Raw genomic sequence first — 24,475 nt, 5'->3', positions numbered from 1 at the left:
AGCAAATATTCAAAGATTCTCGGTCTTATTTTACATCATCTAAGGGGAATCTGTTGTGCAGCTGCAGACACCGAGTCACTGTTCTGCACAATACTGAGACACATAAATCTGAATACACTGTTTGCTTCTTTCTATTACACTTATCCCACCAAAAAAAACCAGGTGATACACGGGATTAAGTGCGGTAATGAAACAATGGTTGCGCACCTTACATTCTAACAGACTGGCTGAGATAACTGCCTGAACAAGCACAAAGGAGGGGAGGCTATACGTGAGGAACTGAGATCCCTGCCAGCCTGCGAGAGTATTAATGTTTAATATTTTTCCCAGACAGTAAGGAAAGCCTGCGCACCACACAGAGCCACCTCCATCCTACCTCATGTGGCTTCATCAAGGTGATTCTTCACAAACCAAACAATATCTCCCTCTCGTTCTTAAAAACTCTGCCTTGATAGTGCATGCCTCAATATTGATGTGGGCGTCATTTGGCAAAAGGGTTAGGCCCTGCTGCAAAGCTGCTGTGATATGCGTGATCAATCTGGAAAATGTATTTTACAGCATGTAAGCCAGTCGATAGGAACACCGAGGGTGATGCATTGTGTGGGGATAGAGAGGAGGAAAGAGAGAGAGAGAGAGAGAGCCAGTGCAGAGACAAATGAGAGAAGGAAGGAAGGTGTGTGTGTGTGTGTGTGTGTGTGTGTGTGTGTGTGTGTGTGTGTGTGTGTGTGTGTGTGTGTGTGTGTGTGTGTGTGTCAGACAGAAAGAGAAGTGGCCTTGGTTTGCCTGATACATTCAGAATGTAATGAGTACATCGATAAGTCCTCAACGTGTTAGATGGGTTACATGGAGTTTCTGTCCTTGCATTGGTCTGCCTCTCTGTGTGCGTTTTGTCTCCATATACTCTCACAAATGACACAGGAAGCCCAGTCATGGACCTGGATCTACACATATAAGGGGGTACAGTGTGGTAAATTGGATGGCGTTGAGAAGAAAATGGGGTTTAGGTGTGACAATTATTACATTTAACTGTTAGTCCCCCTTCTTCTTCATCCTCAGACGTGTTGCTTGTGTGCCATATTGCTCACATCACAGGAGGACGGGAGCTGAACTGCATGTAGCACGATGCAATGTCGCAATTTGATATCGCCATATTTGTTATCTGCTTTATAGGATTGGGGGAGGGGTATTTGTGCCAGTGGGTTATTTGTTTATATTGCCTGTCTCGTTCAAAGGCTACAATATTAAGGTATTAATTAGTTCCCAGTCGTGCTGGAATGATAGCCTATAGGTTGTGCTTTAGGTTGTCCTCACATGCTCTCTCAAAGGGCTACAGTTTCCATTCTCATGATTAATGTCTGTTCAGGCATATTGTACCTATTAGCTCCCAATCGACCTGTCTGTAGCAGTGGGTCAGTTGTCAGACGCCTTGTTGTTGCCTAAGCTACTGTACAAACATGAATGGGATGTTTCCACAGGCTGGGTCGTTGTTTCCTCATTATGGATATGAATGAGCTTTAGGTCAGGTGAAAGCTGCAGAATAACGAGTTGATGGAGCCTTTCCTTTCCTCTTGATACTGGAGGCAGAATATGCTGAATTAAAACAAAACTGAACAATAAACACACATAAAGCACCTCGAAAACCGCAGCCTTAAAAAAAAAAAAAAAAAAGATAATTACTGAAGAACTGGAATTGTTTATCGTGTTTTGTCTTTAAATGGTGTGTTTTTGGGAAATAATCCAGATGATCGTTTCCTGGACGGAGAGGAGAACTGAATGTGCGAATAAATGTTTGTTGTTCAAAGAGAATGAATTCGGCTTCACAAGGCCATCGACAGTCCAGGTCGTTTCTGTTTTATGTGGCTCTGGACTTAATTGTTTGTTTGGTTATTAAACGCAGCTTTCAGCTGGTTGTCTCCACATAATGTATTCTAAATCCCTCTAGAGTAACTATCTTTTATCCTCTTGCTGAGAGCATTCGGTTATACAGTTGTTACACCACAGGCTATATAAAGCAATAGTTCAAAAATAGACGAAATGGTGGCATGTGTTGCTAATTAAAGTTCATGTAAAGGCAAAACAGGCGATACACACCAGGTCTGTGGGGAAGTGATATTTTCTACTCAAGCTTTGGACCAGAAGCTCAAATTAGAACATTATGCAACACCTCAAATATTGAAGCTATATTTATCATAGACATGTATCATCAAATTCCTTATCCTCTGCTGTGATGACGGCATTATTAGTGCTTATTTTATTATTAAAGAAAAGAAAAGAAAAAGTAGAAAGTGCATTAGGAGACTGTCAGATGGAGCATAGCTGGGTGAGGGAGATGGATATGTGGCACACTATGGGCCCCATTTGTGTCTCTGTAATTTCGGAAACTCCGGTTACCAAAGTGTTACTACGAAATGAGTTAAATAACCATTTACCTTTGTCTGGTTTCATTCATCAAACCACAAGTGGAGGACTCCTAACACGGGGGGCTATTTGTTTGCTTTACACAAGCAGCTGGGTGCGATTTCACGTTTGAGATATCTGTCTGAAAGCGAAACATTTATTATCCTAAGTTGTCAGCGAACCTATTTCTCCAAAAAAAAAAACTCAATGCAAGCCAATGGTTTTATGCAGCTGTGGAAACGTCGTCTTGGCGTCACACGTCACTTGATTTCACTTATACTAGCCTGGTTTCTCTGCTCACATTTGACAAATACTGCTGTTTGAGACAATAACAATTTCCAAATAGAGGCTCCTATGAATGAGGCCCCTCTGAAGTATGACACGACTTATTTCTCATATTGTCTTGTGCGTAAAAATGATGACGACAAGTGCTCCACCGTGTCCACCACGCACCTGAGGACAAATACACAAAACCAAATGGATTCCCTTGAGATGTTTGCGTTATATCCCGACTAACAGCCCGGTTTGCTTGTTGTATTGACTGTACACAGTCAATGGAGAGAGGCATATTCTGTGATTACAACGGGATCTGTCCGAAGACCTCATGGGCAATGGATCAAATCCAACCCTATGGGGTACACAAATACCCCAAGTTGTGAATGTAACATAAGGGGACACCTCCATGCGTGTGTGTGTGTGTGTGATGTGCGTGTGTGTGTGTGTGTGTGTGTGTGCACGTACCTAAACTGTGTGCAGGCAATGGTAGGATTTTTTTTTATATATATGTGTGTGTGTGTGTGTGGGGTCTTTCTGTATGTGTGCGTTCTTTTGCATGCCCGTGCGTAAAAGCGTGTTTCTACCAGAGAGAGAGAGAGAGACAGAGAGAGACATAGAGATAGAGAGAGAGAGAGAGAGAGAGAGAGAGACAGAGAGAGAGAGAGAGAGAGAGAGAGAGAGAGGTGGTTGTGAGAAAAAAGCCCGGATTGCTGTGTAAGCGGATCCCTTTGTGTTGATTTAAGAAGACGTTTGCTGTATATAACGTTCAAGGCTGATAATATCATTGCCTGGCCAGATAAATAAAGCATTGGCCAAAACCATCGGGTCAGCTATCGATCCTCTTTCAGAGAGAGAGAGTGGGGGGAGGGGGATGAGAGAGAGAGAGAGAGAGAGAGGAGGGAGAAAGAGGGAGAAAGGGAGAGAGTCCTCACTCATTAGCATTCCACAGCCATGGACTAAACGCTGACAACTAACAGAGATATCCAGCTCTACACCACTGCATGCATTCTCCCCCTTTGTCTTCTTCCCCTGGCCCTTCATTTCACAGCCAACACATTTTTATTTATGCCTTCTCTCCACCCTTTTTTTTTTTTTTTTTTTTTTTTTGTTGCACGAATGGAGCCTGTGCACAAGAGAGAAAACCTTCCACTAAACCAGAGAGAAGGAGGGAGAGATGTTGTAGACGCAGTGCAGAAGTGACAGCGATAAGCAAGCTGGCTTTACTTGGAGGAGATGTAGGATCCTGTGTGACTTGAGGAAAAAGACGAAGATGTTTTAAATTGAAAGCTCAACGGGTGTTATTTAGATATTTCAGGATAAAAAAAAAAAAATGAACACATGTATATTATGTGAAAGTAAATGATAATAATTTTATTTACAATTCAATAGTATAGTCAATATTTTTCCACTTAGTTTGGTTCCATTTAGTGACACTTTGTCAAATAACATTTAGCCTTTGAAACGTGTGTGGACTAGTTTTCTATTAAAGCTGTTAAAGCTACAACATCATCTGTAGAACACACAGATTCAAAAACTCCAAAATTCCAAAATCTCTGAACCTTGAAAAGTTAAAGTTGTATTTTACATCATTATAAAAATGATTCGCAATTATACTATTTTATAAAGTAAAATACATGTTTGAATGAATACATTCTAACTTGAATATGTGAATGAGTGATGCAGGGTGTACCAATGACATTATTTGGACAAGCGACTTTTTTTTTCAGATGACTATATCTTAATATGCATTCAAGTCTTGCCCAACAATGACAGCTGTTCATCTGATAGTAACTTCTTTCCAAGTTTTCTCCCCTCCCACCCCGGGGCCCCCGGTCTCTGTCTTGCTTTGTTGTTTTAAAATATGCATGTCTCTCCGGAATGCCAGTCACGGGTCCAAACTTTGTGTGTCCCAACCTCCCACATGATGAAATGATCCTTTTAAAGCGGGCTCAATATGTCTCAATCTGCACTCCTCTTCCCTCTCTAAAGCTTCAGGGTTCGGGACACAGCCCAGAAATATATTAATTAAACTGCACTACAACAGAGTTTCTTAGCACTGGGGAAGAAGTGGATCAAGTCATGCTCTGTCAACCACGGATGGACCAAGTTCACGGCAGGAAAAGAAAATAAGTAAGGTTCATTTTGACGCTCCCTCTTGTCTTTCCTTCTCATCTACTCCTTCTCTTTTTGGTGTGTGTGTGTGTGTGTGTGTGTGTGTGTGTGTGTGTGTGTGTGTGAGTGTGTCTTTTGCACAGTGTTCTTGTGTGTTCCTCGGACTGAAACGGATAAAGCCAGGGGGAGTGAGTGAGAAAGAGAGAGAGAGGTGTGAGGGAAAGGGGAGGAGGGATATATACGTAAAAAGTGAAAGAGGATGGACATGCAACACCGTGTGTGTGTGTGTGTGTGTGTGTGTGTGTGTGTGTGTGTGTGTGTGTGTGTGTGTGTGTGTGTGTGTGTGTGTGTGTGTGTGTGTGTGTGTGTGTGTGTGTGTCATTACTAAGGAATTAATAAACACGTGGCATTAAACTTCAAAGTGGAAGTTTTGTCTCAGCTGTACTATGTATGTTTACAGGTTTACATATCTCTACGCGTCTGTTTTCATATATAAACCTATATAAATAAAATGTGGAGTAAATCACACTACCTACTAGGAAAACAGGAAACCCGGATGGTCGGAAAGGAAATGCTTGGTTTTAAAGGGGAAAAGTGTGAATCGGATGTAACAGAGCGTTTGCAGCTCAAGAGGAACTTCTAATTCATTCTGTCAAGTTTGAGAGGATCTGTGTGTGAAGCTGTTATAAGAGAGAAAAGTGACTGAGCATTAACTAAACTTATAATAATTAGCTGTGAAGTTAATGAAATTTAGGGGAAAGTTGGAGTTGGAGTTGGAGTTGAAGGCAGTTAACCTGTTGCTCCATGGTCCAACCAGAACTCAATACTGTGATAACATCCATGAGTCCCTGCAGCATTTCATCCCACAATAATCCCTCCTCTACAAAAATGCAAACAGACCAACACTGGGAGTCACTGGGAGATCTGAACAAACAAACTGAATTGAATTACTGTGTTCATTTAATACATTTAATAGACATCCCAACAGTCTGATTATGTCAGCATATGGCAGGCCAGGCAGCAAGGCCCGGGCTTACATACCTGATAACGCCCGGGATCCGGTCATATTTACGGCTTCTCTTTCTAATTCTCTCCAGATGGTGTGTGACTCTGCACCGCAGTCAACCAGCTCCTCAATTTATACTCAGCAAGCATTTTGTTGCAATTACATCAACGCTGAGACTGAGAATGTATTGGCGTTATATGCAAAAATAATAATAATAAAAAAAGGATTTAAAAAAAAAAGTAAGGGAATAAAATAAAAAAAAAAAAAAAAAGTTGTAGTCACTAGTGAGCTCCGCTTTGTGTGAATAAGTTTCCTTTTAAAATGATCTGGAGTTTACTGTTAAGTTTAAATAAAAAAAATAAAAAAGGTAAATGTCCACACTTCATGGTTTGATGGATTAAAATGTTATGAAGACAAAACACACAGGCTGCATTCATGCCTGAACAATCTTTGTTGTAGCCGGTGAGTTTTTTTTTCAGTCACTCAAGCAGAATAATGCGTGTAAAGATATAATCCACTGAGCTATACCCTCTGCAGTCCTCTGCTATATTATCAGGTATCAAACCTCCACTAAACACATGTGAATGTCATTTGCCAAGGATTTGCTTAATAGACTCATTCCGTTTATATTTTATGACTGTGTTAGTTTACTATGACATGATGTGTCTGCGCTAGAATAACTGGTTTGTTTCATACAATTGTTGAGTGAAAATAGCAGAAAGAAATCGAATCACAAACAAATGGGATTAGTTTACATCTCAGACAAATAAGTATCTGCTGCAGGAGGGTCAATAATGGACGGAGAGATATTAAGACATTGTTAACTAACTATCTCTCTCTCTCTCTATCTATCTTAGTCACTGTGGTGTCACTGGTTGTTTTACTGTCACAGTTGAAATGTGTGTGTGCTATCTGTGTTAACCTGTGAGGCTGCTGTAGGTCTGTTTGATTGACTGAAACGATGCATTGAAGGCTATTTTTCATCTTTGCAACGGGGAGCCGCTCCTTACAGTCTCCCATTGACTCCTCTAGTGGTCTCCATGGTCTCTCTCTCTCTCTCTCTCTCTCTCTTCCACCTCATCCATGTTGATAAATACATGTCTTTTTTCCCCTCTTACTCAGCACCATCCATCAAATGTGCATGTCCATGTTACACTGCTGTGCTTAAGGATGGGAGTCGTGCAGAAACGATGCATTGCTCTCTACATACTAAAACATTACATCTGTGTTCTGGTCCTGTTAACGTGCTGGATTGTCTTAAATCAGGCAATGCCAGGGTTGTGCTGTTTGGAGATTTAGAAGAGGTCTGTTGCTGTGCTCTGTGGGTTAATAACCTCTTATAACCACTGTGTTTTGATCCTAGTAATACGTTGGATACAGCATTTCTCTGGCTTGGACCACAGAAGACAAGTCGTCCTGTGGTTGCAAACTCTTTGTGGCCCCACATACCGCCGCTGTGATTATAGAAGTGCCTCCTCTCCCTTGTTAAAGGAGCAAAGCTCTAATCTAGCCTGTGTCGCCCCCAAAGCCAGCGTGCTATAGTGAAAATGAGGAGTGTGTGAGGGGGGGGAAAAAGTGAGTGGGGGTCGGCAGGAGTGAGAAAAGAGTGAGAGAGAAGGGTGGGAGAGATGGAAAGCAAAAAGGAGAGGAGGGGAGGGGTTATAACGGAGTGGCCCTGTCCTTCTTTTGAGTGACACGACCCCTCTCTTCTCTTCAAAGGCCATGCAGAAATAAACGCATCTCATTTGAATGGCGATTTTCTTTTTTTTTTTTTTTTTTTTTTTTTTTTTTTGGTTTGGTATTTCGCAGCCAATATTTCTGGAATAGGATTTTTTTATTTCTTGCTATATACGGTTCTGGTGGAGGGGTATTATTCAATATTCCCATCTCTCCACATGCAGCATTCTGCAGCCAGTGTGTTATTTTGTCCATGACTACACCACCAACACCATCACCCCCTCCTCCCCTACCCCGTCCAAATGCATTTGCATCCACTGATGATATCAGTAAAGAATTGCTGGCATCGTATGAGGCAGGGTGGGGGGAGAAGGCTTATTTGGATAAAACTGGACCGCAGAGTGGACACGGCCCTAAAGGTCAGTCGCCCATTCATGTCAAGGTGGCAGGGGGTGTGTGTGTTGGGGGGGTCGGCATGGAATTGCCAAAGAGGCTTACTTGAAAGCAGGCGTATATTTGAGGCAAGGGAATGAAAAGGACTGGACCACAAAGCTCGTCATACTTCAAATACGCCCCGTCACATCTTCACTCTTTCCTCTCCATGCAGGCGGTGGGTGCATGAGGAAGGTGGAGTCTCATGGCACCAACCTGCAGAACATGCAGCAGAAAATAAAACATGTGGACGACAAGGTGGATCATAGAGGTTTAGGTGTACAAAAGAAAGGGTTTCCAATGTTCTCCTTGGTTGTTCCCACTGATTTGAGCAAGTAAAATGCTGGATTCCTTTCAATAAGGAGACCATTGTGGTTGTCAGAAGAAATCTCGTGGGGTTGTGTGCAGCACCATAATGCTGAAGAGATAGAAAACATTTATGAAAAGACTCCTTATAGAACCAAAATAGGCTTTTGCCAAAGAGCAAGCCTATACTTTTCTGATTACAAGGCTTCTACAATGTTGGTGCTAGTGCAGAATGTCAAGGAGAAAGGAAAAGAAATAGAAAAAACTGGAAAAGTATTAGTGTTATAACGCCATGCATGTCACACTATCATTTAAAATATTTGTTATATATATTTAAATAATAATAATCTTATTTTACGTGAATCTTGGATTTTTGTTTTTTATGAAATAAATCAACAAACACGAAAGTACATCGTAGTACATAGTAGATCATGTAAACAATATCACATGTTGACAGAACACGTAGTAAAACTGCAAATGTCATTTCCCATTAATTAATAAATCAATTAATGCACACACACACACACACACACACACACACACACACACACACACACACACACACACACACACACACACACACACACACACACACACACACGCACTTATCCCTTCATCATTATGTATATAAAATAAAATTAGGTGAGGTGTATTTCAGTGGAAGGAGCCACAATTTCATTATAATTGTTATTTCTAAATCTGTCTGTATAACTGGCCTAGTTATAAGTGTGCCCAAGCAGTCTAAACTAAAAGTGAATGACAAGAACACCTCGGTTCATATCCCATCTCTAAACCCAACGAATCTCTCACATGTTGTCTCAAGTATTATCACACTTTAATGTCATGTTTAGGTGATGTTTTAAAAGTGTAAATGTAGATTTATTTAGCTTAACAAAACACAAATGATTTAGTGTATTTGCTAATTATATTATCTAGAATTACACAAGCTTTTCATTTTGCAGCAACTATTGATGACTAAGATGAACAACAACATGAAGCACAGTGAAGCTCCATCACTTTAGATATATAGCTCCCCACTGATTGCTGCACTAATAGTGCTTGACCAGGCTTTTGTCACTGTTATCATTATTGCTCATCATTATTAGCCTAGTGCTTCTACTGCATGTGGCTATAACTGCTATTGCTGCTATTGCTGCACAACATCAACGATGTTAAAGGGAAGACGACTTAGTTATGTCTTTTAAAATTTGGCCAAAACACCTCTCAGCAGCAGTAAAGCATCAGTATATATATATATATATATATATATATATATATATATATATATATATCTCACGCTGTGATGGAGCTTGGAAGTGATAGTATCTATTGATTTTGTGAAGAAGGGGTGTCACCTGCAGCCCTTCTCCTCCCTCATCCACGTTGACATTAAAACTTCTCCCATTTCACAGCTCGACCACTGATCTGCTGGTTTGCTTCCTGACCCCTCGGATGCTCATTAAAGTTGAATCAGGTGGAATAATTAATACCCCAAAAAAAGAGACTATAACTACAACTACTGACTCGATTTTGGATTGGATCTTTTTGGAATAGTTTTGTACAAACGTTGGATCTTGCATAGAACATGCACGGCAGGACCGGGGCCGCGCTTTTTGCCACGCAAGTCACAGAAAGTTTGAAGTGTTTGAGAGCCTGAACCGCGACAGCCTCAGAGCCAGAGCCACTGAGCTCTTATTGTTTCTACCTTTGTTTGCTAGATGGCGCTCTGCGTTGTGGGACCCTCTGACAGGAACCGCCTCATACTCTCTCTCTCTCTCTATGTCTCTCTATGTCTCTCTCTCTCTCTCTCTCTCTCTCTCTCTCTCTCTCTCTCTCTCTCTCTCTCTCTCTCTCTCTCTCTCTCTCTCTCTCTCTCTATGTCTCTCTCTATCTCTCTCTCTCTCTCTCTCTCTCTCTCTCTCTCTCTCTCTCTCTCTCTCTCTCTCTCTCTCTATGTCTCTCTCTCTCTCTCTCTCTCTCTCTCTCTCTCTCTATGTCTCTCTCTCTCTCTCTCTCTCTCTCTCTCTCTATGTCTCTCTCTCTCTCTCTCTCTCTATGTCTCTCTCTCTCTCTCTCTCTATGTCTCTCTATCTCTCTCTCTCTCTCTCTCTCTATGTCTCTCTATGTCTCTCTCTCTCTCTCTCTCTCTCTCTCTATCTCTCTCTATGTCTCTCTCTCTCTCTCTCTCTCCCTCTCTCTCCCTCTATGTCTCTCTATGTCTCTCTCTCTCCCTCTCTATGTCTCTCTCTCTCTCTCTCTCTCCTCTCTCTATGTCTCTCTCTCTCTCTCTCTCTCTCTCTCTCTCTCTCTCTCTCTCTCTCTCTATGTCTCTCTCTCTCTCTCTCTCTCTCTATGTCTCTCTCTCTCTCTCTCTATCTCTCTCTCTCTCTGTGTCTCTCTCTCTCTCTCTCTCTATGTCTCTCTATGTCTCTCTCTCTCTCTATGTCTCTCTCTCTCTCTCTCTCTATGTCTCTCTCTCTCTCTCTCTCTCTCTCTCTCTCTCTCTCTCTCTCTCTCTCTCTATGTCTCTCTCTCTCTCTCTCTCTCTCTCTCTCTCTCTCTATGTCTCTCTCTCCCTCTATGTCTCTCTCTCTCTATGTCTCTCTCTCTTTGTTTCTCTTTCTCTATCTCTCTCTCCCTCTGTCTCTTTCTCTCTATGTCTCTCTCTCTCTCTCTCCTCAGCTCTGCTCTCAGCACAGAGCAGTTTTCTCAGGGCCATTTTTTTTTTTTATTTTATTTAAATATAAACCTCTGCAAACGGCTCTAATGCAGCCGCTGCGTTGTCGTGTAATATTGGGGGGAGTTTTATATTTTATTTAATATATATATATATATTTAATATATTTTTTATAATTGCACTATCCTCTGGCGACAAGACATTTGTGTTTGTTTTGTTAAGCTGCGGAATCACATCGATTAAAAGCAGCGATCAGTTTAACTGTAATGTAAGCTGATGATAACACAGACTATGTTCACTATTTCAGCTTTAGATAATTCATTGTTGGTTTAAGCAGAATATATTTACGCTAATTCAAATTTAAATTACGTCGAAGGGAATAAAAGGACTTTAATTATCTATGTTCAAATAAATAATGTCTTATTAATTGCAGTAAAGACAGGCAAACAGAGAATTAAGTTTGATTATAAAATCAATACAGGAGAAATGTATAATATTAATATAATATAATATAATATAATATTTTAAATGAACTGGTTACTATACTGACACAATGTATCTGTGGAAGGCTTCAGCTCCACTAATGCAAAAACAATGTATTATTAAAAAATCGTTAAAAAACTAACGACAAAATGAACCTTCATACATTTATTTTATTATTATTCTTTGCCAATCCAACGATCACCTGTCCGAGTTTATAATTTGTTTTAGATTGGTGGCAACCAAAGATATAAAAAAAAAAAAAAAAAAAGGTCTATTGTGTTGTTTGCTGAGATAAACTGCTGCAGTTACACTTTCACTAAATAGCAGCTTGTCGGTGTCTGACGTTGATGAATGTCTTAAAACGGCCACAGACAGGTCAGTACGAGCAATACGGCATCCTGACAAAGAAACACGCACTTTACTCACTGTGGAAAGAGACACTTCTGCAATGAAAAGGAAATTCTACAAACGTTTTATTTTTTTTTTGACCTTTTCGGTTTGATTTTGGGGTGTAAATTGAAACAATAATCAGGTTGTAGCCTAAATTATTTAAAAGATGCGGTCGAAAAAAAAGTGTGTTCGGTTTAATGTTTTTATGAAAATGATTTTTTTTTGTTTAAGTTGGTAGTTGTGTTGCTTTATAAGCATCACCCACTGCCAGCCGTGTCTTTAAATCATCTTTTAATTTGACAATAGATCACTTGACAGTTGCAGAGAATGGATTTCCTCTTATGTGGCTGAAGATAAACACAGTACAAGTGCAGGCTGGGAATGTTGGTTTTGGCTCCATTTACTCCTATGAAGACATCTGAAATACGAATGGAAACTCCAGTATTATAATGTTGAGCCAATTGAAATATTATATGGGAAATAAAAGTTGGTTATTTTCGAGTATGTCAGCCAATGTCGGTAAATATAGTGCATTTATAGTTGAGAGGGATGCATTATTATATCGACTGTGTCATTATCTGAAGTGCTCACACTGTTACAGTAGACAGATGAGGACAGGAGGGCTCAAAACAAAGACTTGAACAAGTTTTTTGGGACAAAAACTTTTTCGGAATTTGAATCTGAATTCTGGGACCTTCTAGTTTAAAGACTTTCTCTCTCCACCCACAGGCGAGGTTTCATTGTTGATTGAGCTGTATTACCCCCCAACACACACACACACACACACACACACACACACACACACACACACACACACACACACACACACACACACACACATTGCATCCTGGGTGGTGGAGCACAGCAGGTTCTCTTGTACTGTATCCGGGGCTCATCCACCTGCAGCCCCCAGAAGACACAAACTCAGTCATGCTTCACCTCATCCACGTCTTCTCTTACTGCTATTTACATGAGCTGGCCTACACTTTGATAACACATTATTAGAGAGAGGGAAGCAGCATTTCAATTATTATGTTTTTTCCCAAACAATGGCCATGAATGAGCCCGTCATACATTCTGAGTGTTTGAGTAAGGCTCTCTTGGTATTTGTTTTCCTCGACTTAACAAGCCATCATCTCACACATGCATATAGAATTGAAATTGCTCAGAGATCCCGCAGGCAAAGGGCGGGTTGTGGGTTCAATTAAGGCGGAATAATGCATCGGGACAAAGCGAATGTGACCTCGATTGAAATTGATCAGAAAAAGCATTCACCAAAAAAAAAAAGAAAGAAAAAAGAAGCCACACAGAGTAGCCTCTTTGTTTTGACTTCATGTTGCCTCTTTGTATCTGCATCGAGGCCTATGTGTCTGAAACCGCAAAGCTACTTTGATTTTCTGAAAATCATTCCAATGCCTGAATATAAAGCTAAGAATTTAATACCAGCCAACCTATGTCTAGACTAATTCAATCATTTTTTTTTTTGACATATCTTTATTTCCTTCCTTAATCGAATTTGCCACATTTAAGCTGGTGTGAGGATTTTGAGGCATAAGCAGCCATTTGGGCTCCATCCATGGAATGACAGAGAATACCGAGGTTTGTCATAATTTCTTAAGTAGAAAACAAGATATTTCACCGCCACAGTGGGATTTTAACGAATTAGAATATCTCACTGCTTGCCTGTGATAAAACGGTGCAGGATTGAGTCGCTCGCTTGTTAAGTAACTTGCTGTCAGTATAGTTAGCAGTGCTCTGATATGGACGGTGGCTGCAGAGCCTCATCTCTTGGGGTTTTAATTAACAAGCTGTCTCAAAGCTGTAGAGCTCCATCAAACAGCCTCTCTCTCTCTTTCTCTCTCTTTCTCCACCAGTAAATCCCCCTCCCGTCAGTGCCTTGGGCTCTCTCTCAAACTTTAGACATTCTGGTTCCCAAATCAACTTGTTACCACAGTATGTGCACCAGCTGATAGGGTGTAACTACTCTGAGGACATTTGCAAAATATAAATTGCTTGTTTTCTCACGCACTGCTTTATGTACTGTACATATTCTGTTGGGTTTGACTGGTGCATGGAGAACTGTTGCTTTTCTCTGAAGATGGTGTGATAGTGAGATGACTTTTTAATAATCTGTCGAAGTGGATGGTTTTCTTTCAATCTGCTAGATGCACATTTTAACCTGCAAAGTATGCTCTGAATGATCTTTAAGCATAAAATCGTTTTTTTTTAAATATATTCATTTGAGAAATACAGTGGTGGAACGCAACTAAGATCATTTTTTTTACTTGTTCTTTCATATACTTGATTGTTGAAGTAACTAGTTAGAAAATTCAGATTTCACATACACGATATATAATAGATTTTGTTATGTTGCATTGTTACAGTTAAAATGAACTAACAGTAGCTCAACCAACTCCAACTATAAAATGCCACTAGGACATTTATTCATCAGCCACAATGATGCATTGAAAACTCACTCACTTGATACCTTTAGTGCATTTTACTCATAACACTTGTGTACGTTTGCATATACAACATTTACAATGAAAGATTTCTTCTTTTGGTAGGGGTCTTTATATATATATATATATATATATATATATATATATATATATCAATGTTTTACTTGCTCAACTACTTCAAGAAGTTTATTTAATGTTTCTATAACACCAGAGTAATATGGCCAGTTTGAAATCCACTTCATTTAACTTAATTTACTACATGGTATTAAACTGGAGGAGGACAGTTCCTTTAAGGACAGAAAACACAGAATAAAGTCTTTGTGTCAGCGTGAATGAGTATTGTTTACATAGGCGGTGTAAAACCGACAACCTCCTCTTGTATTACAGAGTGTAAGCACTGGCTTCAGAGGAGATTTGTTTCTGGTAAAAGAAGCAGAAATCTCTCTCTCTCTCTCTCTCTCTGTCTCTCTCTCTCAGCCTCTATCTCTCTGTGTGTGTCTCTCTCTCTCTCTCTCTCTCTCTCTCTGTCTGTGTCTCTCTATCTCTCTCTCTCTCTCTCTCTCTCTCTCTCAGCCTATAGTAAAGTTGGTGCTGGGCTCCCATCGTGGCCCAGACGGGGGTAATTTGATAGCAAGGCAAGGTCAAGACAGTGCGCTGTCCATGGTGCTGCGACGGGCCAGGCTGGATGTTATCATCAAATTAGACAGGACAAGTTTCAAATCGATGCCACCCCCGGATGTCTGCAGACCGCCAGCAGTTTGGAGTTAAAGTCCTAACAAGTCCCCCCTGACAGGTCAACACCTCAACACAAACACACCTCTGAAGCTGCGGCCTGCAGGTCAGCTGTGTTGGCGAGATAAGAGATAAGCACCAATCCCACTGAAGGATGAGTGAAATATAGCTTCAGGTCCACTGGTGTGTTATTCAGTTATTCAGGCTCTGCGTGGAACTCTGGCAGCTGAGGCTGGATGTCGTGCTTTTAGAAATATATTAAATATATTTTTTTTATGCACTTGAAGTTATTGTGCTTGCCGATTGATTTGACAGTAATCATGTACACACACACACACACACACACACACACACACACACACACACACACACACACACACACACACACACACACACACACACACACACACACACACACATATTGGTTGATAATAAAATCAATGCACTTATTAAAGGTTGAAAATTTGGTTAAAACATTTTGTGGTTAATTTATTGAACTGGAATTGTAATGCTGTACAAACATATGAAATATAGTTATAGACATACGAGGTTGCACGGTGTGTAGTATAAAGAAAAATAGTTTTTCATCTTGAAAAGATCAAAGAATATTGTTTTATGTATCTTTTTGATCGATAAACTACAGAAAAAAAACTTGTATTAGTAATTTTCACATCGATGTCATTATGAACTTACTTTCTTTTACACGACAGTTGCAAGAAATGAGCAGCATTCGTTACAGTTTCTGTAGAATAAAGACAATATTTTAGTTTTAATTGTGTCCGTTTATTATTATAATTATTATAATTATTATTATTATGGTATTTAGACTGAAATATGGGTTTCTAAAGAAGAAAACATTTTTGCATCCGCAATTCAAAGGTTTGCTTCAAGTTCTGTCCGATGAAAATAGTTTTAAATAAATACAATTCAACCCTAAATCTTTATTTCATTTTTAATCACATGTTTAGCTTCTCGTTGGATACAAAATAATGAAACCTTTGAACAACTATTTCGACATTGTTCGAATGGTAAAAAATAAAAAAAGCTGCACTTTACCTGTATATACATTATATGTATGACAGAATAAATGGCATTTGTGAGAGAACGAGCAGAGAGGAGGAAGAGGCTCTGATTAGAGCTGCTGCCAATCTGTCACCTCCTGACAGCTTTTGCTGGAGGGATAAACAGCAATAAAGTGGAGTTGGCCGCTGTGTGGTTAACTTCACACAGCCTATCACAGCTCCCCACCGGAGGAGCAGGTAAATCCACTCATCTCCTCATCCCTCCCTGCATGTCAAACTACCCCTTTCCTCCGTCAAAACTCTCCTCTTTTCATCCTCCCTGCTGACTCAGGTAGCGAACACAATGAGGACCTCAGCATAGAAAGAAAGCTATTCAACCAGGATGGAGAGATTGTGGAGGGAGAGACAGGGAAACGTTGTATTTGAATGGCTGATAAAGAAACGAAATAGATGGGAACAAAGTGTAAGGGAGGGAGGGGTTATAGGCTGCAAGGTGACTGCAGGCCCTTTAATAACACAAGTATATTAACTCCAGATTCAAAATGAACCCAACTTCACTTTGCAAACCATGAAATGCACATCAAACCATACACCTGCCAATCCTCCACCTATTCTCCTCCACCCCTCCTCTCTCTCCATCCGAGCTGTCTGTCATGGTGTGGCCTGGCTAATTTGAGTTCATTGGATGGCAATAATTTCATTTAGACCTTCATCTCTTTTTTTTGGTCTGGATGTAATGAGGATGCAGGGAAAAGGCCTCTCCCACAGTAATAATAACTTGGATCATATTCTCACCTCACGCACTGCCGTGTTTATCCTCGGAGGGCTGAGTCCACATGATGAAACTCATCTATAATGTGTGATTTAATATCGCGTTGCAGTCTGGTTTTTTTTTTTCTTCCAGAGATTTTAAACCCAAAAGAGAGAAGACGGAGGGAAAAGCGTGGTTTACTGAAACATAGTTGTTTCAACACATCTCTCAGTCTATATTGAACTCTTGAGATAATACAATATTTAAATAAACACCATTTACCAAACAAGAGGAAATGAAACAGAGAATTCTGACTCATTTGAACTCTGTCAGATGTAATAACTTTTAACGTTTTCAGAAATATTTAAGATAAATATGTTTGTATACATAATATGAGTCTTTAATAGACAAAGGCAGTGTAAGTAACCGACAACTAATCCATATCTCACCAACTCCAATGCGATATTGATTTAGGGAGGATTGTACATTAAGGATTTCTGGAAATCCCTCATTATTTCGTTGCTTTAAGTGCAAGAAATTGTTGTTTCATATGCAGGTGACCTTCTTCGATTTATCATGTTGGCTGAGAAAAATACTGAGCACTTGTTTTATTTTTCTCATGGATGAAAATACAGTTCTGGGGTTGGTTATAGTGTAATAAGATGGTTTGTAAGGAGAATTGATCTCTTTTTCTCGCTATAAAATTGACTTTTAGACACTTTCCGATGAAAAGTCCACTCTGCCTTTATCAGACTAAACTTTGAAAGAAACTACGAATACAAACAATTACATAAAGACTTGCTTTCTGTATCTTCGTATGAGATTATTTTGTGCACCGTCTTAACTACTACCTCTTGCATTTTCGTTTAATATTTTTATTGTATAATTGTATTTTAGTAAAATCCATGTAGAGACTATACAAAAGCGTCCTATATGATAACGGATTTTTCAGGAGGTTATGAATTCAATAATTGTATTTTGTATTTCGTAAAATAAATTAATTTATTTGGGCACCTGTTAAAATATAGAATGCACTTTAGATTTATACAGTACAATTTAAAATAAGGCATTTATATTTTATAATTTCATATCATTTCTTATAATATTTTAGCAAAGTGTATAAACTTGGTCGATGAGTAATTTAAGTAGAAATATCAACTTAAGAAAATACACAAAAAAATGAATGCATTTTATAACTTATAATGATGATGATTTTTAATTAGTGGTCCTCTGTTTACAAACACCGTTTGTATTTTAATCGATGGTTTAAAAATAAATAAAACTACCTAACAGGGCTATTAAAGCGTTGAAAAAGACAAAAAAATAAAAATAAAAGAGTCTGATATCTCAAGTAAATCCAGCTCCTTTCAACCTTGTATTTGTATTGTGAAGAAATACCCAAAGGACCTGTATTATTATGGCATCACAATGAACGTTTCTTTTTGTAGGTTCTTAGAAGAAGACACGAGAAAACACAGAATAAAACATTGACATTTGTCGATACTGTGCTACATATAACACACATTATACGTCTTAAGTTCTCTGATATCCAGTGGCATTTTATAGACTGAGGAAGGCCCGACCACAGGCCTGTACCAGAGTCCCTTTATCCTGCCATTCATCAAGACTAAATGACCAATTTCCCCTCAGCCAGCCGTCGGTGGCCTGTTAAACTAGGCCAATGAGCTGTGTTATACCTCCTCCATCACTGGTTGCCTAACACTGCTTCACTGGAATCATCAGGCCCCAAATCTTAAAAGTCAGAGCCCATTCTTCAAATGTATTGCATTTCAGAGGGTGTTTTTTTTTTTTTTTTTACTGCAGGAGTCCTCAGGCCACAGAGTATCAGAGGAGGTGTAATTGAGGGGGATGGAGTAGCAGTCCGCCTGAAAGCTGCCATTAAAGCCAAATGGACTGAACACCGTAAAACGGCTCTGCCAGCAGCTGTCCCACAACCAGAGTTCTTACATGCCAGGATCCTCAAGCACATTAGGCCATGTCGCTGATGTAGTGGCCACTTATTAAACAGAAAACCCGAGAAACAGAAAAACACCAACGAAATAACCACCACGACCCTCCCAGTAGGCTGATATTCCTCTTATGCTCCTGCAGCCTGGTTGTGGTTCTTGGTGATTTGGGTTCTCTGAAGGCTTTTTTTGTTCACCTCACTCCAAGCCTGGCTCTTCTTATAATAACTGAGGGAATTGCAATTCTTGCTGGAATGGCCGAATTTGCTTTGCTTATTTTCCACACATGACAGCCTCACTTTACACAGGAGCCCCAAGACAGGTGAGAGCAGAGGGATATATGTTATATGTGAAGGGGAGCATCATAGAACAAGTCTTGCAATAGTTCCCTTTTGTGTGGATTGACTTAAAAAAACAAAAAACTTTAATGGAAAGGAACTCCATAATGGTGTTTTCTCGCAGTTGTGCATAACAAACACGCACACACGTATATATGCATGTAATTAAACATAGATAAATGAAAAGTACATGTGTATTCGCAGGTTTGTGCAACACCTGTGCACAGACGCATCTCTGCTGCACAAGAATAAAGAATAAAGTCTAACTCTTTCCTAAATGTGAAGTCTGTCGTCTCCTTCTTAGAATCGAGAGGCAGAGAGGAGTTGTTTCCACTGGATTAAATGGTTTCTCTGCAAGTCAATGAATATGTAATGATGTCTAACGAAACCGGCCAGTGGGTCCTGTGCTCTGGTACACGGGCCTCATACTGAAGACCTCATCTGCTGAGCAAAACAACACAGTAAAGAAAGAAAGAAAAAGGGGGCAGAATAGGGGAAGAGAAGAAGGGATACAATCTTGAATGCAGCTCCAAGCTTAAGCCAGACATTCTCCCTCAGTCAATGGATGAAAAAGTATTTGCTCACGTACTGAGAGAGAGAGAGAGAGAGAGAGAGAGAGAGAGAGAGTCTTTCTTGAAGCAAGGGTGGGGGGTGAATTTACATTTTTTAAACTGCTTTGGAAAATATTGTTTCTGATAAGCAGTCATGCCAATAAAGTAATTGAATTGATAGAGAAGGAGAGAAAGAGAGTTCCTCCACCGTGGTTGTTAGAGATATTCTCCCTTAGTATACCCGATAAAACATTGATTGTTGCAGTTAGTTGACCCGTAAAATGTGGGGGTTAGTTTTCTCTTCTGAGCCGAGCATATAATTATGCAAATAGTGATCTGACAGTGATCCGCTGGAGGAGTGCTGAAGAAGAAGAAGAAGAAGAAGAAGAGGAGGAGGAGGAGGAGGAGGAGGCTGTCAGAGGGGTGACACACCAACTTCGCCTGGTTCCTTTGGAAAGAGTTCATCTTCTGCGAGGACGACGTGCATATCAGAGTGGGCCAGTGCAAGCAAGCGTGACAACAACTCTCTTAAAAGTAAAAATTGAAATATCAGGCTGTGGCAGAGGCACAGGGGGTTCAAGGACCCTCCTCAAACCCACCCAGCCACTCCTCCCCCATATGTGCCATTACAGCACAGGACCCCCCATTTCCATCCTAAAGATGCCTTTTTCTGTTGCAGATATGAATCTGTCTGTGACTGTGTGTGGCAGTGAAACCTGTAATCAAACCAGTCAGACCAGTTATACATCCACACGCTGGGAGAACTTCTAGCGAGTAAAAGAGACAGAAACGCATCAGGCTGCTTCTATGTGTGTGTGTGTGTGTGTGTGTGTGTGTGTGTGTGTGTGTGTGTGTGTGTGTGTGTGTGTGTGTGTGTGTGTGTGTGTGTGTGTGTGTGTGTGTGTGTGTCTAAATGCTAGGAAACAGGATTGCAGATGAGCAAATTAAGAAAATCCCAAACTCTTGACGCAGTTTTGAACCAAACTTACTTTTAAAACAGCCTTTTTTATGATGCATTATTATAATCGATAAAATATAAAAAGCTATTGAACAATTCTTAACTCGTTAAATAAACTCCTGATATCTGATTCATTTCGTGTATTATGCATCTGCCTTTGATGGTCGTTGACTGGAGGTCATACTTTCATCATTGCTTTGGAAAAGAAGGCATGTTTATTTAATATAAATGTGAGAATAATCCCTTATACATGAATTTGCTTTCTCAATATTACAGTATTGTTAAATTAGATAGTACTCTCATTAGGAAGATTTTTTTTTTTTAAAGAGAGAAAGTTGTGTTTCTTTGAATGTCTCTCTTTAATCAGTGGCCTGACACGGTGTGAGGGGGACTCGCCTGGTTTCACTTGTTGTTCAGGGGTTAATGGAAAAGATTTCTAAAGATTTATTGAGGGGGCGTTTAATGACCTGATCGGTTTCACCGTGTGAAAACAAATGATGCTGTAAAACCTCGCTGAGCTGGAGAGGGGGGTCACTTTGCCAAAAGTAATGACCAACAAGAGTTAAAGGAATTACTGTTTATAGTGTGTTTTTCCTTTTGACACACTTAGTGACTTACTTACTTACTCACCCACTGTCGGTGCAATTAGTTTGAAGATATAGGACATATTTTAAATTGTCAAACTTTTATCTACCACTAAACTTTAAAAAAAAAAAAAAAAAAAAGAAAAAAGAAAAGACACATTGAAGATTTGCGAAATTGGTGCTTTTAACTGTTTAGAAACACGAGCATCCCACTGCAACACTGTGACTCTGTCTCACCTCTCGGGTAGATTTCAGAGACTTTTTCTTTACATTTCGGCCACTTCTCTGAGTCTCTTCGGTTCAGTCGCACCTGACTTCTAGTTCTGCTGATTTATTTTCCCCACACACACATTCCTAATGTGCGCTGTTCTGCACCAGTAACAGAGCCTACTTCTGCAAGAAAAACACGAGGGAATAAAAGAAAAACGAAATAAAAAATCAAAACAATAAAATAGGAAAATATGGACAGTTTTTTTTTTTAAAAAGAAAAAAATAAGATGCAAAAGTTCATTTTATTTGGTTTCGACAGGTTTAATAGGTTAATTGCGAAAAATGAAATCAACTTTAAAATCATTTTAAGACAGCCGGTTAAAAACCAAAGATGGGTCAAAAGACAATGAGAAAAACATTTGAGAATATTACAAAAATATGTGACCCGACAGCGGTTTCATAAAATCCAAAGACGTATGAGATAAAACAAAACAGCCCTGTTTCCTAAACCAATATAACATATAAACCATCTGCAAAATATAAAGACTTCGAGAGCAATAGACAAAATTAGTCCCCTTTTATTTGCAGGCTGTGCTTTGGATTTAGGCTGCTCTTACATCTTTAGTTCCATTCACATATGGCTTGCTGGATATTATTAAAAACAGTGAACATAGTCTTGTTTATTCCTAAGGCAACAATATACAAATTATGGAGAGGAAAATGAACTGATTGCAGCTGAAAAGCAGAAAGATGAGCAATGGTATCTTGAAACGAAACTCATCAAATCAAATAATAAGCCAACTTCTTTGCTCAAACCTGGAGAGATCTGAATCAAATTAAAAGGAAATTAGGCCTGCAACCATCAGCCACAGTTGTCTCATTACAGCGGAAAGATAATCCACAAAAGCCTTAAACCATGCACACAGTGGACAGGAGAGGCAGGATTTCACAGTATAAAAGTTTAACAATGGGAACTATTTGAAGTTAAGAAAAAAAAAAAAAAAAAGGTATATATTTGAGAATGTGTCTAAGGTATCATAAGATTTAGTATCCGGTTTGAGTTTTTCCTAATGTCATGACACATTAGAAATGTATTCCATTAAGCCTTGAGTGGTTTATAAAGCACACCAGCCTTGTGGAAAATTCATATCATGTTTGTGTCACATAGGCAGATTATGTGCAGCTGAGCAGGGAGCTGACTTTGTCACTTCTAAGTACACAAGAAGAGTGCTTTGGTGGGAGGAAAAAATAGATATGTTACATTTCTCCAACATCTAAAGAAATATCATTCAGGCTTAGAATAATATTGAAATCTTGGATTTCCTGACACGTGTAAGTCGATATATTGAGGCTTTATGAGTGTTGTGAGCTGACTTCTGGCTCCTGTTGAAATGAGAAATCCCTCAAACCCATTTTGATGCTTGACTTTAAGTAATTTTAAATATGCTCAGTGTCCTGAATTTTCCATATTCAGCACAGGTTGTGTTGGTTTTATTTGTTTCATCACATTCAATCATCTGGAGACATCAATTTCAAGGATATCAAATTGGAAAAAAAAGAGAAACATATTTATAATAAACACAGAGAGATGGACTTTCCATAGTTTTTCAAGTCAATGCTAGAGTTATTCCAAAGTAAACACCTAAGCTCAAGTATTGGCTTAATATTAGAAAAAAATAAAAAAGCAAATAATGTGAATGTGTGTTTGAGACATTGCATTCAAATTTAGCCCAAAGTTAAGAAAAATAAATCTCATAAGCACAGAAATATCTGGCACGGAGTTGAACCACATTTTACACACAGCTGAATGAGAAAAGTCCAGTTTAAAAAACGGACTGCATGTGCGGAGGAGTTGGGAATGAAGAAGTCATGAAAACAACTCCCTTTGTTAAAACAAAACAAATGCCAGTTAAGAGTGTGTTCACACAAACATTTTCTGGTGGGTAAGGGCTTTAATAAAAGCAGAAGATGGGCACTGATCAGGTTTAAATGATATTGAACCTCAGCATAGCAAACCATACAGCACGAGCTGATGGCGGTGTAAGAAGCCCAGGCTTTAGGACCAGGGGGGGGAGAGGGAGAGGCTGAGCGGTGCAGACTGGAGGGCAGGCGGGGCATTAGCTCAGTTCAGGCTGATGTCAGGACAATTAGAGGTGCACCACAGCGCATTGTACACAGCGCCTGTCAGCCTTAATCTCTGTTGCCGTGGCCCGTACCCGCAGCCAGGCCACAGCCCACGGGAAGCGCTAACACTCAAGACCATATTGCTTTGACAGTTGCGCTCATCTAGAAGTAATGCAAAACGTTATTGTGATGTATACACGGTGACCCCGTACTCTTGTCTCTTACAACAACAAGGCTATGTGTGTGTGCACAGCCAGGGAGGGCTGGAAGGGAGAGAAATGACACTCGGGGAGAACAATGAGGAGAGAAAGATGGAGGGACGTTACAGAGCGAGAAAAATAGCAGAGAAGATCTGGAACCTTGGCTTCCCTTTCTGCATCCCTCTCTTTAATCTCTTGCATCCGTCCTCCCTCTCCTCTTGTTCACATGCCATTTGAATCGGTCCTCTACAAATCTTGGTGTTTGTTTTTGAGGGAGCTGCTGCGTGTGGTGACGATGTTGGAGGTCTCCACTGCCTCCTCGTCCTCTTTCGCCTCCAGGATCTCGCTGAAGAACCTGAAGATGGAGTTGAAACTCATCCAGGAGGTCAGCTCGTGACGCTCTGTGCCTAAATGTAAAAGATCCACACATAAACACAAGCATGAGTAGGGGTTACAACATATCTGCTTACATTAAAGCTGTAGAAAGAGAAGAAAGAGCAAAAAATGTAGCTCTGCAGGTTAAAAAAGTTAACAAAATAAACAAATACCATTAGATGAGATTTTTAGTGTCGTAAGGCTCAACCCTTTCACAATGCACTGCATTGCTCCATGCAAGTCTAAGGCCTTTTGCATGAGAGCCATGACAGCCTATGACCTATTAATCCAAAGGGACAGTCTTAATATGTTATCCAAGTGGACACCTGATAATCAACACCACCTGCACTTTCCATCTCAGGCCTTCCTACAAAACCAGAGTTATGCACAATGGGGGCACTAAGCAAAACCAGTGGAGCGGTAGTCATTCATTCTAAAGGCCTGA

The 24,475-nt window shown here is 39.9% G+C and overlaps 1 protein-coding gene across 1 annotated transcript in view; it reads right to left on the bottom strand.

Moving 5' to 3' along the window:
* Positions 1-21,626: 21,626 nt before the first annotated feature.
* Positions 21,627-24,475, bottom strand: part of fam172a (family with sequence similarity 172 member A) — a 148,190-nt gene continuing 145,341 nt past the window's right edge. The window contains exon 11 of the mRNA XM_054610645.1: positions 21,627-24,062. Coding sequence (XP_054466620.1) covers positions 24,042-24,062 — 21 coding nt within the window. The 3' untranslated portion in view covers positions 21,627-24,041. The remainder of the gene's footprint in view (positions 24,063-24,475) is intronic.

Source organism: Anoplopoma fimbria, chromosome 13, assembly GCF_027596085.1.
Source record: "Anoplopoma fimbria isolate UVic2021 breed Golden Eagle Sablefish chromosome 13, Afim_UVic_2022, whole genome shotgun sequence".
Taxonomy (NCBI): Eukaryota; Metazoa; Chordata; class Actinopteri; order Perciformes; family Anoplopomatidae; genus Anoplopoma; species Anoplopoma fimbria.
Note: the sequence above shows the minus strand (reverse complement) of the source record. Positions and strands in the feature narration are given on the sequence as shown.